The 16941-nt window shown below is 44.2% G+C and overlaps 1 protein-coding gene across 2 annotated transcripts in view; it reads right to left on the bottom strand.

Moving 5' to 3' along the window:
* The window catches only part of NEMF (nuclear export mediator factor), a 453826-nt gene that overhangs the window by 98535 nt on the left and 338350 nt on the right, over positions 1 to 16941 (bottom strand). For both annotated transcript variants that reach the window (XM_085627010.1, XM_085627011.1), the window contains exon 22: positions 10249 to 10369. In XM_085627010.1, the coding sequence (XP_085483136.1) occupies positions 10249 to 10369 (121 nt within the window). The remainder of the gene's footprint in view (positions 1 to 10248; positions 10370 to 16941) is intronic.

Here is a 16941-nt window from a genome sequence, read left to right as displayed (position 1 = left end):
AAGAGGGCCTGTCCTCTCGTTGTCTTGTCCAGGAGGGGATGAGGAGCCCTACCCCACCCTGGAAGAGACCAAGATGATACTAGAGTACTGCATGCCCACCCCTGTGCCCACCCTGGTGGATCCTGTTCCCCCTCCTGTGAAGGCTCCTACCCCCCCCCCCCAGTGATGGCTCCTGTCCCCCCATGTGGTGGCTCCTGCCACCCCCTCCGCCTGTGATGGCTCCTGTCCCCCCTGTGGTGGATCCCGTCTCCGCCCTGGGTGGCTTCTGTCCCAGTCCTGGAATGGCTCCTGCAGCGAGGGTGAAGATCTTGATGGGCCTCTTCTCAAAAAGGCTCAGCTCAAAATTAATATGAAAAGGTGAACGAGTGAGTAAGTGAAGGGATGGGTGGATGGCTGGATGAATTAGTGAAAGGGTGAATGGACGAATGAAAGATTTAATAGATGGCTGAGAGAGGATGGATGGATTGATTGATGAGTGAGTGGAAGGATGGATGAGAGAAAAGGTAAATAGCTGGATGTATGGGTGGAAGGGTAGCTGGATGGGCAAAAGGGTGGCTGGATGAGTGAAAGGATGGATGAGTGAAAAGGTGGATGATGAGTGAGTGGGTGGATGGATGAGTGAAATGATGGATGGATTGATGAATTGATAAGTAAGTGTAAGGGTGAATGGATGGAGGGATAAGTGAAAGGCGCATGTAAGGATGGATGAGTGAGTGAAAGGGAGGGTAGATGGACAAAAGGATGAATAGATGAGTGAAGGAGTGAAAGGATAGATGGATGAGAGAAAGGATGGATGAGTGATAGGGTCAATGGATGGATTCATGATTCATGAGTGGACGAGTAGATGGATGGGTGGGTGGATGGATGGAATGAAGGATGGCTAAGTGAAAGGGTAGATGGAGAGAGAAAGGGAGGATGGATGGATGACTGAAAGGGTGGATGGGTGGAAGGATGAGTGACTGGGTGGATGGATGAGTAAGTGAAAGGATAGCTGGATGGGTGAAAGGGTAAATGGCTGTATGGATGAGTGAATGGATGGATGGGTAGAAGAGTGGATGGATGAGTGTACAGATGGATAGGGTGAAAGGGTGGATGGATGGATAATGGATGGATGGATGGATGAAAGGATGGATGAAGGGATGGATGAGTGTAATGATAGATGGAAGGATACATGATGGATAGGTTTGCAAATGGTTGAATATGTGTGGACATGGCTGGGCTTACTTATATACTATTGTGCGACCTCCGATGATGTGTCTGTAAAACGTACCTATTGTCCTGACGTTTTGTCCTGAATTTTGACCTCCTGTCCTGAATTTGAGTCCTGAATTTTGACCCTTTGTCCTGAATTTTTACACTCACCATCCTGAATTTGCACCAATGCCAGTTGGTCACCCTAAAGAAGCCGGCTGAGCTTATTAAGATTCAGCAGGCCGCCTGTAGCACTAGTAACCAGGTTTGGGTCAGAAGACAAAATGGGTACAGCTGCAGGCACTGGTTTAAACTCGAGTCTTAGAGAATTCATTACATGATGAAAATCTCACATTCGAGTGGGGGGGGGCATACCCTACTCACAGAAAAAAACATGCTTGTTACTACAGTGAAACTGTGTATTTAAAACTGCTTTAAATAATAGTATTAACCCAGTATCTGCATGTGTATAAACCTCTTTAAATGCCAGTTTTACTCCAGTGACTAGCTGACTCGCGTTGTGGTGTAGGCAGCGTTTTATTTTGGGATGGAGACATTAAGCATGATTTGCAGAGGAGAGAGTAGCATTAAATGCGGGATATATACTGTTTGAAATCAGGGAGTAGGTGCAGAAACCTAAGATCAGGAAGGTGTCAAGGTGCTGCAGGAGAGATGCGCGTCAGGACAATCTAAAACTCGCAGGGAAGCTGGGTGCTCGCATTCGCCATGTGTGGGCAAAGCAGCTAAACATTGGCACTGTTGTAAAATAAGGGGCTTACCCGTAAAAACCACTTCCACGAAGTGAGGTGCCCTGCAGTCCGCATTGTGATACAGCTCGCCCTCAAACTGCGCAGAGCACTCCCGCAACCGCATAGAGGGCTAGATGTGAGCGGCAGACAGGCGGGTGCAGAACTGCGCGACGGGGACAGCGGACACCAGCGACGACGTGTCCGAACAATTCACCGTGGCGGCAAAGTCAAACAGGCACCCGCTTCCAAGTAAACATGCCCTGAGCAGGAGACATGTAAAATACAAAGTGAAGTGGCCATGCGTGGCCACAGAACTGGAGATCTCGATAACCTAGCAAAGCCACAGCTCTGCTGGGAGGGCGATGAAGATTACTGAGCGGGCACACATGCAACAAAGATGGCACAAACGTTGGTATTATATTGCTGCGCAATGCCAGAAGCACCGTGCCTGGCTCTCTGGGTGCATGCATGAGTGAGTGCGCAAGAGCTGGAGCAAAGATGCACAGCCAACCACGACATAATAAAATCGATCTTAACTACACATTTGCCATCCCCTTCAAAGGACTGAAAATGTACACTCACAAAATTCAATATACAATATGTATCTATCTTGTTTGGTTAAACACACAGGAAACTAATCTTGTAGAGCTGCATAATCCAATGACACAAAAGAATGCTGAATGTATAATAACACGTTTAGCGTGTTGTACCTCAACGAAACTAATTGCTTACTTGACAAACAGGTGTTGTGAATCGGTAGGACCGCGCACACAGATTTATGTATTTTAAGTCATTAACTGGGATCAGTATGTGTACACATCCTCCTAAACAAGCGTGCGCACCTCGCGCTGACAAGGAGAGGAGGAGGCAGCAGGGGGAGGGGAGGGAGGAGGGGGCCTGCGCCGGTTTCCCTTGCGGTAGCGAGCAGGAACCATATATCAAAGCTTGCTCCCGCAATGGAATCGCCAAACGTGCAAGCGTTGCCATTGAAGGCAATGCAAAGCGTGCACATTTTGGGCTGAAAAGGCGAATCGATGGCTAAAGGTCTCCTTCTTATGCAGCGCATGCGCGCTGCGTAGGCGAGACCTACAAAAGTTGCCTAAAAATAATTTCCAGTCTTTTCAGACTTACCTTGAAATCTTACAAACAATTTATATCTTTCACGTTCAAATTTATCTGCGAATCACAATGTTGTTCCAACATTTTAACACATCTCATAACATTCATGCATATCACCATAACTACCCCTCATCATCCTGTCTGCCTCGGTTTGCCTTCTTGCTCCAAAACTGACATGTGACCGGAGTCAGAGTTGTCCTGGCTCTAGGTGTTGGTGGACAGGGCGTGAAATTGGGGCCTGTATTGTGGAAGCAGGCAGAGGTGAAGGAAGCTGCCATTTTCCACTCCTCGAGTTGCGGTTGCAGAGGAGGTGAGAGTGGCGGTGTTGGTACACAGGAAGGAGGTGATGGTATCATTCATAAAAATACAATGACATCATTTACTAGGTTAATAAGACATCCTAGGAATACTGAGTTAAATAAATAAAAATGGAAAAGAGAAAGTGATAAACAGAAACAAACTAAACAAGGCTTATACCAGTCAGGAAAAACCTCAAAAGGTTACGCTATGCCTTGATACATTCTCTGCATTGCTAGCGTAATATACTATTTACATACTAGGCTCTAAATCTAGTCCCAGACAATTTCCTAATAACCATTTGTCATTTATATAATCATAATATTTAAAAACTCTAACAAAAATGCCTATTTGTATAATGAAAGTACCTTATTTGTACTAAGATTCACTGATAAAAAAGACCAACCAAAATTAATTAGAGTAATATCTAAAGTGCACTGTGCTTTTGGGGTATATGTAAGAATCACATTGTAACATCTTCCTTTGTTCTAATAAACTAAATTCATTGCAAATATTTTGAAATAGAGAAAACAATGCAACTTCTATTTTCTGTGTTACTTAGTCCGTGTATTTTGATGGTCTATAATTCCCATTGCACGGCAGAGAGGGATAATCCATTGAAAACGTTATTTTGCAGCAGCTGTACAGAAAAGTAACAAGTGCTCTTTATTGTCTTCTTCCCCGGTAGCCCATAGGACATAACTTACTTAGGCTTTTATCATTGGCCCATGAACAAGTGAAAGTAGCAAGTTGGAGGATCCATAAATTTAACAAACAACGCCCCAGTAAATGGAGGATTAATATATTCCATATATTGCTCAAACTGGAATTTATACTTAACAGATAAAAAGAGATCAGAAAGGCAACCTCTCTGAATGGCAGTAAACCAAGTACTTAGTACAGTGTTCCAGTAACTTAATTTCACAGTTTCAAAAGCGCCTACCGGTATTGAGGAGGAATGGTACCAATACTCAATCAGCCGTAACCTACCAAGCCATGTTTTTTTTTCTTCAAACATTCCATATAATACACTAATGTTACACTAAGATGCAACTAGATGGTGAAATCTTCATTGCATTCAGACAATGCAAATGAATCCCTGTCAAGTTAACTATATCATTCAATATTCAATACATTCATTTTGCTCAACTTATTCCTCTCACCCCATATACCCTGCACAATAAACCAAGAGTGATTGTGGTAAAGTTGTGTAAAGCATGATGGGTGGGAACAGAGTCAGCGGTCACTAAGCTTTCAGATAGGGAGTTAAGTGTAACCTTGAGATTGCCATCAACTTCCTAGGGGGATCAGATTTGAAAGAGGTGAACTGCTCATGCATGAGTGGGCAGGCGGTGAGTGGAAGACCCTTTGATAAGAAAGTGACTAGTGGACCCCGAGGTATTCAAAGTTTGAATAGTTGTCTAATAAAACGTTGCCCCTTCTCTCCAATGTCAGAGCTTGCCATAGTCTAGCATGCCATTGGGATAACTAAGGTTCTGTGGTCTTCCAAGATGCCGCCAAAGCTCCCAGGCATAACCACATAATGGAGCAGTCACTTGAAGTTGGATGTTTAAGAGTCTTGTCGCTTAGTCCTAGAAGAGTAAACCCTGACGTGGATGGAATTGGTTAACCCAGTATGGTTTTAGTCTGTGCTAACATTTCAGACCAGAAAGGTCAAATGATCAGGCAATCCCACCATATGTGCAGGAAATTACCAAGTAACCTACACCCTCTCCAACATAAGTCAGATGTGTTGGGGTAAATTATTTCAAGTTTGGAGGGGAAGAACTACCAATCAAACAGTATTTTGGAGTGAGCCTCCCTCATCCCAAGAGAAGAGTTAAATCTGGGGATATCTCTCAATAGTTTCTGCCATTATTTATCTGGTATTGGGTCCGACACTGCTAATGATCCCGGGTGGTGTTAGCGTCCAGGCCACAACTTCTCCAAGTGCAGGGGGTAACAACTGAAAGAAGAACCTGATCATGCAGTGTTCAGTGCGAGCCACAAATCATTTTGTGTTCTTCTGTTAATGGATCTTGCCATTTAAGGCACCAAGCAAGGTTGTTAATTCAAATGTGAATCAATTTCTTGAAGTCTTCTTTCCTCGGATTTGCAGGTAATCCGACAAGTGTCAATGCAGATTCTAACTTTTGTAAAAACTACCAACATGCTGCAGCCGGTCTGCTGTCAGCAGCATAGGCTGATGACATAGCTGCGAGAGCTGTAGGAATGGTTTCATGGTGGTATCAGCAGGCCAGGCCATCGTGGGCCCAGAGGCATTTGAGGTAGACAATGGTGAAGAAGACTTTGCTTATGCCGATCATTTGTTGGAGCATGGACATGAAAGCCACCAAGACCTGCACCATATGAGGATCCTTGAAGGGGCACAGTAGTTGTAATGCTGCTTATAACTTCTTGGGCGTACTTTACATGAGGCTGATATTCTTACTCTAGCTAGTATTCCTATTCCTCATAAGCCTTCTGCTCATATTCAGGTATATAGAGTACATCCCACTGTGAAGGGCCATAGGCTGTCAGATGTTTGTTCCTGGTAGTGTACATCAGCTTCCAACTTCCAAGTTTATGAGAGTTCTGACAGGTGTGTGGAAACCTTCAGCGGTGATTGCATGAAAGTCAGAGCCAGATAAGGAATTCTTTTTGTCGATGGGGCTGTTGTCAATGGGGTTGTCGTCCTGGTTTATGCTGACAACCATGGAAGCACTGGCATTGCCATAAACAAGCTCATCGCCAATGGGGAGGTGATGTTAACCACAGGGATCGTCGTGTTGATAAGGGTCTTGTCATCGATAGGACTGTTGTTGAGGGCGGCTTCTTGGCTGCCAACAGCAAGACACTGCCAATGGACTATGCTATTGAGGTACCCATCAACAGAATGGTCGTTGATGACGGGACCCTTTTCATCAGTTGTGAAACCTTTTTTTTTTTTTTTTTTTAATTTTTTTCCAAAACCTTTATTGAGGAGAGTCTGGTCGAACACATTACACTGTGCAACACTGCAGCTCAAAACAACAGAGTACAGGTTAAGTCAAGCATTTGGTAACGAGCAGACCACATCCTACAGTGAGCAGAAAAAACATGAAGGTTGGGATCACAGCTCCACTACACAGAGGTCCCTCCACCCTAAGGGGGACACACCTACGATAACTGACCAGCACCGGCGGCCGCCGCGGACACAGGGCCGGAGGGGAGCGCGGGAGAGGCAGCGCCAGTGGAGTGGGAACGGGATTGAAGATAGGTAACCAGAGGGCCCCAGATATCGACGGGTCGGGACCTGGTGGGCAATAAGTCCCAGAACTCCGACAGGAGAGTCTGACACCGAGAGGCGTCCTCCAGCCAGCTCTCAACCCTTGGAGCCGGCCGGCAACCCCAACATATGGCCACCCTATGGCTAGCCAGGACCAGCAGCATCGAAATCAGGCGTCGGGAAGCATTGGGGCAGAATTTTACGAAACCAAGGAGGCACAGGGGAGGGTCGGGATGCACTGTGACACTAGTAATGTCAGAAATGGTGGAACACACCATCCGCCAGAACTCTGAGACCTTAGGACATAGCCACGCTAAATGTGCGAAGTCCGCTGAAGGGGCAGCGCAACGCACACAAGCGTCCCCTGGAATGAGCCCGAGCCTGTGGAGCTGAACAGGGGTGCGGTACAACCTGTGCAAGTACTTAAAATGTATCAGACAGAGCCGGTAGTTCGGTGACAGCTTTTTCGTCTGGTTACGATAGTATAGACAGTATAGCCAGTCGGCCTGCGAAATGTCAATACCAAGATCCGCACCCCGCGCCACCCGCGCCCGATCCGAAGAGATAGGGGCGGCCACTAAAGTAAGCGTGTATAATTTGGTAACTAATTTGTGTGGCGTCGGGGACGTATACATGAGATCCAGAGCCGGCATGGTGGGTGGGGGCTGAGGGAATGTGGGGTGGAGTTTCCGGCATATAGCACGCAGCTGATAAAATAAAAGTGTGTCCAGCGGCCCGAGGAGTCAGGAAGAGAATAGAAAGTGTTCTCTGGGTTAAGATCTGCTATCGTCCTCAAACCCAACCGTGACGCATGCCTAGACATGCCAGAAGGCTGAAGTGGGGGAAAATCTGGGTGGTTCACTATTGGCACGGCATTGGCAGAAAGGCTGGAAAGCAGACGTAGGCCAGACCAAGCCCAGCGCAGCGTCTCGACCGTGTCGACCTCCGCCCGGGGGTGCACCGCGGGCACGAACAAAGCCGTGGACAGAGGCCAGGGGGAAGCTATATCCGTCTCAACGGCGACATGAGGCTGATAAGGGGTAGGGTGAATCCAAAAATGCAGAAAGCTGGCTTGGGCACACAAGGCATAGATCCTGAAATCAGGTGCGCCGTCAGTTGTGGAACCTTGGTTATCAACAACTTGGACACCATGTCTGACAGGACTTCAGAGGCACTGGATTTTTTTACAATTTTTTGCGCAGGTTTTTGCTCACATTTCTTTAATGCCTTTTTTGTGGCAGGCCTTGTTGTTTGTTTAGAGGAGGTGGCTGAGGATGCTTTTGAGTACAATTACAGATATTGTGGTAAGACACATTTTGAGTGGGGTGAGTGGGGTGAAGGCAATAAATAGACTGACCATAAGGTCCATAAGTATAGATCTTCTTTTGTCTGCAGTCTAAGCAGGACATGAAGAGAATGTTTCTCATTCAGTGACATTTAGCAGTCCTTCGGGCCAGTACTGAGGTGAAAATCTCAGAAATCAGTTAAATACAACCCAGTTTGATAAGGCATTAAGGTTGGCTAAAGTCCAAGGAAGGTTAAACAGAGGTCAAGCAGTGAATAGCATAAGGTCAAACACAAGTAGAGTAGAGCTCCTTTTAAGGGTTCCCTCACACACAATGTTTGATATTAATATGAGCAATGGTAGCTTTTATGGGAAAAAGAGAGCTCAGCACTTCTACCTCATTTGTTGAAGTTTGTATTATTCCAAAGGAGGTGGGTTTGCTACTAAATTTACACTGTTGTTGTGACCTATTTTAACCCTGTTTACACTTGCCAGTAATAGCCATCCTGATGATGGGGGATGATTCAAGTATGTAAATCTAAAAAAAGACCCATTGCTGGAGAACTTGGAGACCACTTTTTGAAGAAATGAAGGCTGCATCATTAGCATAACTGTATACAGAAGAAAGACCGAGTAAAGTTTCAAGGAAAAGGTACTGGAGCTCAGAGAGTGAGGATGACCTTTGTTGCTACCTTTGTTGCTACCTGCCCTTTCGTACGCTTGCGCCACTAGAAGGTCTGGAGTATTGCTGAGCCTGTTGTCACTGCAACAGATGATGGGCCTGTTAAGCAACTGCGCTGCTTGTTAAGCTAGTCTCAATGAGCATGCAATGACCTTGCTTTGCTTGAATCTTTCTAGAGAGTGGTCAGCCTTTTCTTTGAAGAGCCCCTCGCAATCAAAAGGCATGTCAGTAAGTCTTGTTTGGTTACAGAAGGAGAAACCAATCAACTTTATTTATGCATGCCTGTGGATGACTAAACCCATTCCCATCAACCTGGTGATGGCATACACCTTTTCCAGATTTGTTCTTGAGCTCCATTTGGATGTCTCTATCAGATATTTTACTACCTATATAAATGCTGCTTTGGTCTGGTCTTGCAGGAGCAATGAGCCCAAATCCACACAACCAGCATCTAGGCAGGAGGCCTAGGATTTATGGAGGACTATGCTACATGACATACGAGAGATGTAATATTTCTCTCACTAGAAAACAGCTCCTTGCAGGTTCTTTAGGGTGACAAGTCATGGTTGTAGCCAGATACCAATAAGGATGCCTTTATCATCTTATAATCACAGATTGCAGCTCAACTGGAAAATGTATAAAGTTGAGCACAGAAAAATGCAAAAGTCAGCCTCGTTTAAAAAAAAAGTACAACTCCAGAGATACATGTTCAGAAACAGATATTTATTTTTCTTTCTACATGGTTCAAGGACTGCTACAGACTACATGCACATCATGGTCACCCTTGTTTCAAAAAGATTTCACTAAATGATACTTCCTTTGACCACACTGGGAAAAGAAAACACGTTCTAGTTAATCCCAAAAGAATGAACTTTATTTAGATGAGTAGAAGTCTAACTGAAATAAGGAGCAGATGGTTCAGAAGTGTTTTGGAGTCAACAAGCCTGCGATTTAAAGACAAACACCTACTGAGTATATATGAGTTTTGAACCTTTAATTGAGATATATATTATCTAAAGACTTACCTAAATATACCAACAATCACTGTGTCGTCGTCAGAATTTTACGTATCTTTTATGCTAATTTGACACACAGAAACCAGGTACCTAGTAACAGAACCTGTCCTAGAGTTTGACACTTCAACTTACCATTACTCTTTGGTAGCAGCTAACAGGTCGAGGGGAAGCAATCAATTCTTTACTAAGAGCACATAAAAATCTCTTTTCTGCAGACCAATATTCACCACAAATCCACTACCTACAAATGAAGTACCTCCAATTGAGTAAATGTTGTGTGCTTAGACTGTACCAGCAGAACTTGTTTGTGTCTTTATGAAATAGTTAGAAATTATGGCTGCATATACCACTACATTAATGTGTTAGAGCTCTACAAATCAGAAGCGAGCATTGTACATTTACAATGTCCTTGTGGAACATGGCTTATGGTCCTGTGGTGAAAATGTGTTTCTGGAAGATGTTATTAGTTGGCACTCGTATGAATATGTTATGCAGTGAAAATAGTGGCTTATTAAGGTCATTAATTGGCTGTTTGTTCATGTTTGAAAAAAATGAGGGTAGACAGTCTTACCAGGAGTATTCCGCATATTTAATAACGCTGAACTGTCTGTCATCTAGTAAAATACATGCAACACACATACCCAGTGATTCCATCTCCTCAGAAACCAGTTCTGTAGTGCTGCTGGTGATGCTCTCCATATCTTCATCCTGCATTTTTACTTTTCGCTCTCCTTTATGTCTCCACACACAAGGCTCATCTACCTGGAGAAAAATTGCGCAGTGTGCGTAGTCAATAAGAATATGTGTAATGATGAACAACACTTTGAATTCAATGGCATCCACAAAATATAATAAGTTTATGAAATCAAGATCATTTATGGTGTCTAACAAAGGCAGGTACTCCATTATAATATAATTTTATAACAAATTGTACATTCTGATCAAACAAAGGACCCTGTTCGCTAACATTTGTATTATTAAAAATAAACTGTCAACAGTTCCCTTACATACCTCTTTACAATGGTCCCTTACATATCCAATAGTTCACACCACACATACCTGATGATGAAGAGTTTGATGGTAGCTAAAAATCCTACATTAATTAATTAATGGACTTATCTCCAGTATTTATATAGCATGATGGGAGAAAATTTACTGGTGGATTATCCTCAAATTCAGTCCTTCACCCAGAAGTTGTTAGATCTTTCATTACCACTCTACTCTAAATTACACTCAATTTCTTTACAAGCTCGCAATTTTGTACTTCAATCGTCTCTGAAAAATTCTGCAACCAATTTTGCCAAAACACACCTGGTCATCACTTCAGCTACTATTATTCACAGCAGCCAGAAGATATGATGACAAAAGTCGGGGACCCTTGCATATATTCAAGTCCAACTATGGCACTCCCTCTCATGCTTTGCTTTGAAGTAAAGTACTAAAAGATTACTGTTCCACTAATAAAATACATGGCTAGACTAGGAATGGTCAATAAATGGGCCTCACCACACTAAGACAAGTACACATTACAAACACCAAATTCGATGAAACCTAAAACAGTGTTGGAGTACATTTTAGAAACACATTTTTGATGACTGCTTTCTATAAAATCATGAGGACAAATTCCAGCTCAGTCTGTGGCTGATAAACCACCACATGGGGCCTGAAATCTCTTTTTTTCTTTAAACTTTTTATATTTGAACATTGCTCATCATACAGTGTATACAGGAAATGAATGTAAACCACTGTATGCTATGCATATCAATGAAGAGCGACAGTGTCAAAGGTAAAAGCATGAATACACATTGAGAATGGCGCTTTTACGGCCTGTTGCATTAGTGCGTCTTGCACCAATGTCAACTCAACTGGAGTGTTCTCCCCTCCCTCCCCGTAACATTCCTCTCAGTCAGTACCCCAAAAGTCAAACCAGGCACCGCATACTTTCTCCCATGTCTTGGGGCAACCCCATCTCTGATAGACTACCTGTTACGCTTTCTGGCACCAGTCTAGGTCAGACACCCAATCATCGGGTCTTGGCAAAACGGCAGTGTCCTATACCTGTGTGATTTTTCACTTAGCCACTCTTGCTGTAGCTACCAACCAGATTTTTTTGATATTCGGGTCAGGGCTCCTCTCCCGATATTGTCAAGTGGAGCCACTTTGCATCCATGGGAACCTCCACATACAGGACCTAGGGCATTCTCCGAGTTACTTTTACCTTAGTCTTAACTGCTACTCTTTGTTTAAACACCATGCAGATATGTTTGACCTTATTCAAGACCACACTCCAGATATTCTGTTCCTGACGGACAGCTGGCTGAACCAGAACTCCATGGCGGATCCAGCCTTTGCACTTCCACCTGGCTACCACTTGAAGAACTTAAATACAGCCAGCGGCAGAGGTGGTGACATTGCACTGATTTATAGAAAGAACTACAGTTGTAGCATGACCCTTGGCACCACACCAGACTGTGAACGCGCCCTTTTCAAAACTGCCTTGAATAGCAATTTCACGCTATCAGGGGTCCTAATTTACTGCCCTCCTAGCCCTTCCAAAGCCTTTAGGGAGGCACTGATCAGTCTGACTGCCTCAATTACCATTAAGTCAGCTAATGTTCACATCTTGGGCGATCTAAACCTTCATCTGGAAGCTATGTAACGTTAGCTATGTAACGTAACTGGTGCTATGTAAAGTGCTCTGCTAACTGACTGGATTCGGGTCAAGTTCGCGCTATATAAAACTCTGCAAAACAAAAAAAAATTATGTCATTGCCAACTTTCTAGACGACCTCGCTGCATGTCAGCTGACACAACTAGTTGTTGGTCCTATTCATTCGGCTGGCTACCTCCTTGTCCCTGTCTTTTCAAAACTCCGTCTTATGAAAGTATTAACAATGTTCCTTTTGTCACAGATGGATCACTTTTTGATCCCTATGTCCATCTGCCTGGAAGGCCAAAAACCAACCCCTGGTCGAGATCCTACTCTCAAATGCCCTTGGCATACACTCGATCTTCAAAAATGTTAAGACTTCCTTCGGCCACATCGCCATCAGCTGGTCGCTAAGGCAGAGGATGCAAACAATACCCCAAATTCCTGGCTAATTTCTGCCCTGTATTCTTTTATCCCTGCCAGGCCGGTTCGCAGTAGCAAAGATCATGCCGCCCCCTGTTTTAATGAAACCTTGATCTCGGCTAGACAGCATTGTAAGGCTCTTGGATGAAATCCTACGATCCTCTCAAAAATTCAGTATAGAGCAGCAATCAAGTCTTACCACAAGCTGATATGGAAATCTAGAGCGGAGTATTTTGCAAATAAAATAAAGTGCAGAAACAACCCCGCAAATGTGATTTTTCCACCCTAAATATCCTTACCAAACCTGTACTCGCAGTAGACTCGACTGCTGCTTCTAATGACCACTGCCAGAAGTTGGCGGAGTACTTTACTGGCAAAATACAAGACATTTACTCTAAATTTGCCTCGAGTACCACTGATTCTAGTGCTGCTGACAGCCACACCAGTACTACCCCACCCTTGCGCTATCTTCTACCACAGGTACACCTTACATACTTTATGTAACAAAGTCAAATAAAGATCGTCTGCTGCTTTTCTTAAACCAAACATGTTTTTAAACTCCAAGATTGTCTCCTCCCACCCTGCTTGGAACTGATCAATCTCTCCTTGTCACTGGCATTCGTAACGAGTCCCTGGATGCAAGCCAACGTTATCCCCCTTCTGAAAAAACTGCCCTGGATGCTTCCAAACCAGGGATTTTCCACCCTATCTTTCTTCTGCCTTCCCTTGCCAAGGTTACAGAGACTCATGTCAAAGCTAGTTTAACAATGTTTTTAGAAGATAATCAGATTCTGGACATCTCTCAGGACCATTTCAGGCCAATACACAGTACGGACTCGGCTCTTCTTGTGGTTACTGAGCAACTCCATGGTATTTTAGAAGAAGGCAGGTCTTCGGCCTTGATCTTACTTGATTTAAGTGCCACTTTTAACACTGTGTGCCACAAAGGTTGCTCCGGCGCATCCAGGAGATTGCAATATGCGGTCCTGCCTAGCCTGGTTCTCCTCCTATCTCACTGACTGCCCTTTTCAGGTTATTCCCCTCTCTGAGCCCCACTCTGTTTAATATTTACATTCAACCTGTGGCTCAGGTTGTGACATCCCTGGGGCTCACACCAGTGTCCTATGCAGATGACACCCAGCTTGTGCTCTCCTCTAATAACCTCTTGTCAGATATGGCTTTCGAAAGGGGCATGCTCGTTGTTGCAGAGTGGATGGAGGCCAATTGCTTGCAACTTAATACAAGCAAAACTGAGAACTAGCTCCTAGGGAAAGACACCCACTCTTGGGGCGACCACTGGTGGATCCCTCACTCAGTCCTCCTCCTCGCCCTAAGACTGGTCAAAAACCTAGATGTCTGGGTGGACAAGGCATTAACTTTTCAAGCACAGACAAAATCAGTGGTAGGCACATGCTTTGGACTTATGCATGGGCCTAAACCCATTCTAGGATTTTTTCACCCTCCCACTCGACAAGTAATTATTAAGTCAGCTATCCTTTCCAGCTAGACTACTGTACCATCCTCTACCTGGGAACCAACAAGGTTGGGATTCGCAGACTTCAGCTGGCTCAAAATGCCATGGCAAGGCTGCTGTTCTCGCTTCTAAAGTGCTGTCCTGTCTCTGGTCTTTTTTGCAAACTGCATTTGCTACCCATTGAGAAGCGTGTGCACTTTAAATCCTTGTGCACCACCTGGAAGATCTTTTTTTCCCAGGGGCCTCGCATCCTTTCCAATCTAGTGTTCCTGTACATGCCCTCTTGGGTACTGCGTTCAGCAAATTGTAATTTGGCTTCTGTTCCACCTGTTAAGAGAGTCTGAGCTGGTGGCCTTTATTTCTGTGCTAGGGCCCCAGCCCTTTGGAACACACTCCCTCTGTCCATTAGGAGTGTTCAGAACTACTGGTCTTTCTGGAAAATCCTGAATACCTGGTTATTCTCTTCTTAGCTGCTTCCTGCGGCACTTTGCGATAGGTCGCTTTTTGCAGTGTACTCTTTTAGGACAAACGATAGGAAGCCCTTTTGCTGCTGCAGCCAGGCTCTGCAGAAATCCTTTAACATAACATAACTTTTAGCCAGTACTCTTGAATCGCCTGGCATCCCCAAAGGGTATGGAAGACAGTACCTTCTTGGTCACACCCCCAGAGGCATAGTGGTGTACCTGCCCTCCCTAGCCTATGTAGTAGGGCCCCAGAGTAGTAGGACCTACGAAAATCCTCAGCTGTACTAGTCCAAACCGGGGAAGAATCACTGAGGTCTGATATCTTTGTTTCTTTTTCTGCCAGATAACTTTTTGTAAATCAATACTGATACACAGAAATCGCATTCAAAAGCAAATATTCTACAATGATGGTTTACACGCCCCAAAAAAACACAAGCATTTGCAATGTAGGCGGTCTCACATTTGTGAAAGATAGAGCTATTAGCGTTGTATGATAATGTTTTTTACTTATGTTTTTTTGTTTGCAGTGGAATGATTATTTAGAAAACGAGAGTTAGAGTTATTGGTGATGTAAATGCAACTATTTTTTACTCATGTGTTATGGAGTGGATGTCTGTGGTGTGAATTGGAATTATGTGGTTACCATCCTGATAATGTGAGAATTTAAGGAGCAGAGGTGTAGTTTGGATCGATTGGTTGGTGGAATGATAGAAGTTTGTATGAATGCTTGAATCGAGGGATACCTGTCTGAATACATGGATGGGTGTCTGGGTTATTAGATGAACGAAAAGATGGAAGGTTACGCATCGGTAGGATGGCTGCAAATGGTTGATATTGAAACATAAAGATGAATACATAGGTAAAATATTCATAAAAATAAATGTTACTACTTCATTGGACATTTGGTCAGAACTGGACAAATCCCATATTATAAATCTTGAGCCCTAACTGCATAGTTAACTATGAATAATGTTGTTGTTTTAGCTGTTTGTGAATCGCTTTTTGCAAACCCACAGAGACGGTAATAAGAAACAAAGTATAGTCTTTTTTGTTTTGTTCTTGGTGCATGGGGAGGTTAAGTGATTTGGCCACAATTACAGGATGTTTAGCCAATGCCGAGACTGTCACCTGGTTCCCCAGTTCCAAAGTCAGCAGCTCTGGTCATAACGTCACATCCTCTCCCCACTGAGAAAAGCATGCATGTAGCAGCATCAGCAATAACAAGAAGAAGTCAGGTCCAAATACTGGCAAAAAAACGTACCCGTGCTGTCTCAATAGAGCACTCCAGTCAAAATCCGTGGGTCACTTTAGACACTTTTTATTTTTTTAAATACTTACAACTTTCTTTTTATACACTTATATAACTCGCATTTTCAAGAAGTAGACTGTCATGTCTGGAGCGGAACCAGGCTTCAGCCAGGTTTGAATGGGGCCATTCAGACCCAGAGCTTCAGTGTGCATGTGACTCAGTGTGTGATCACGTGCTTCGGTTCACCCGTGCACCTCAATGTATTAGTGTGTCTGTCTCACGGGGTGCGTGTGTTTCTCAGCGTGTGCATGCATGTGTGGCCGTTTGTAGTGCGGTTTCAATGTATGTCTGTATGCGGGGGTCAACAGGGGGTAAAAGACATTGTCATTTACAACGCCATTACTTGATTAACCCCTTCGGTGCTGCGGACAGCCCCCGTCCCACGTGATGGTGTGCGGAGGACGGCCGGGGGCCGTCTAAACCCCGCCCACTGATTAAATACCCGCACCGCGGTCAACGGTTAATAACATTTTCAATGCCAATAGCTTAAAACAATGTAATTGTGAGACCTATTGCATTGTAAATACTGGTTTCCATTGGATAGGAAGCCAGATACAAAGTTACCATAACAATTCCATACTATTTGTGAAAGTTAATTTTAAATTAAAATGTAAAGTAAACAGACAAAGCATGCCGCAAACAAAGTTTTTAAAAAGGCGCAAACATTATGAACATGTCCCCGACAAAAAACAGCCTTCGCGAATAATATAAAAGTAGCTCATAGCAGCCCTTGTTCATTCTGTTACTCACAGATAAGAATCATGAAGTAGGTCGCACTCCTGAAAGCACTCGCCAGTCACATTCCTGAAGAAGGGCTATTGACTAAGTTAACCGCACTGAAAATGATATTTCCCTGTCACTTTTAACGAGCACGCGATTCCTGTGCCCCACCCTCCAGAGCACACCCTGACCATCTGAACACATGAAACAAAGCCATCAGTTTAAAGCTTGGGAGGTGGGTGGAAAAAGGCTCTTGGGGGCGACATCCAGCACAGTTTAAAGATCTCGGGCCCT

The sequence above is a fragment of the Triturus cristatus genome, chromosome 9 (genome assembly GCF_964204655.1).
Source record: "Triturus cristatus chromosome 9, aTriCri1.1, whole genome shotgun sequence".
NCBI classification, from domain to species: domain Eukaryota; kingdom Metazoa; phylum Chordata; class Amphibia; order Caudata; family Salamandridae; genus Triturus; species Triturus cristatus.
The sequence above is the reverse complement of the archived record's forward strand: the minus strand, read 5'-3'. Positions and strand labels throughout refer to the sequence as shown.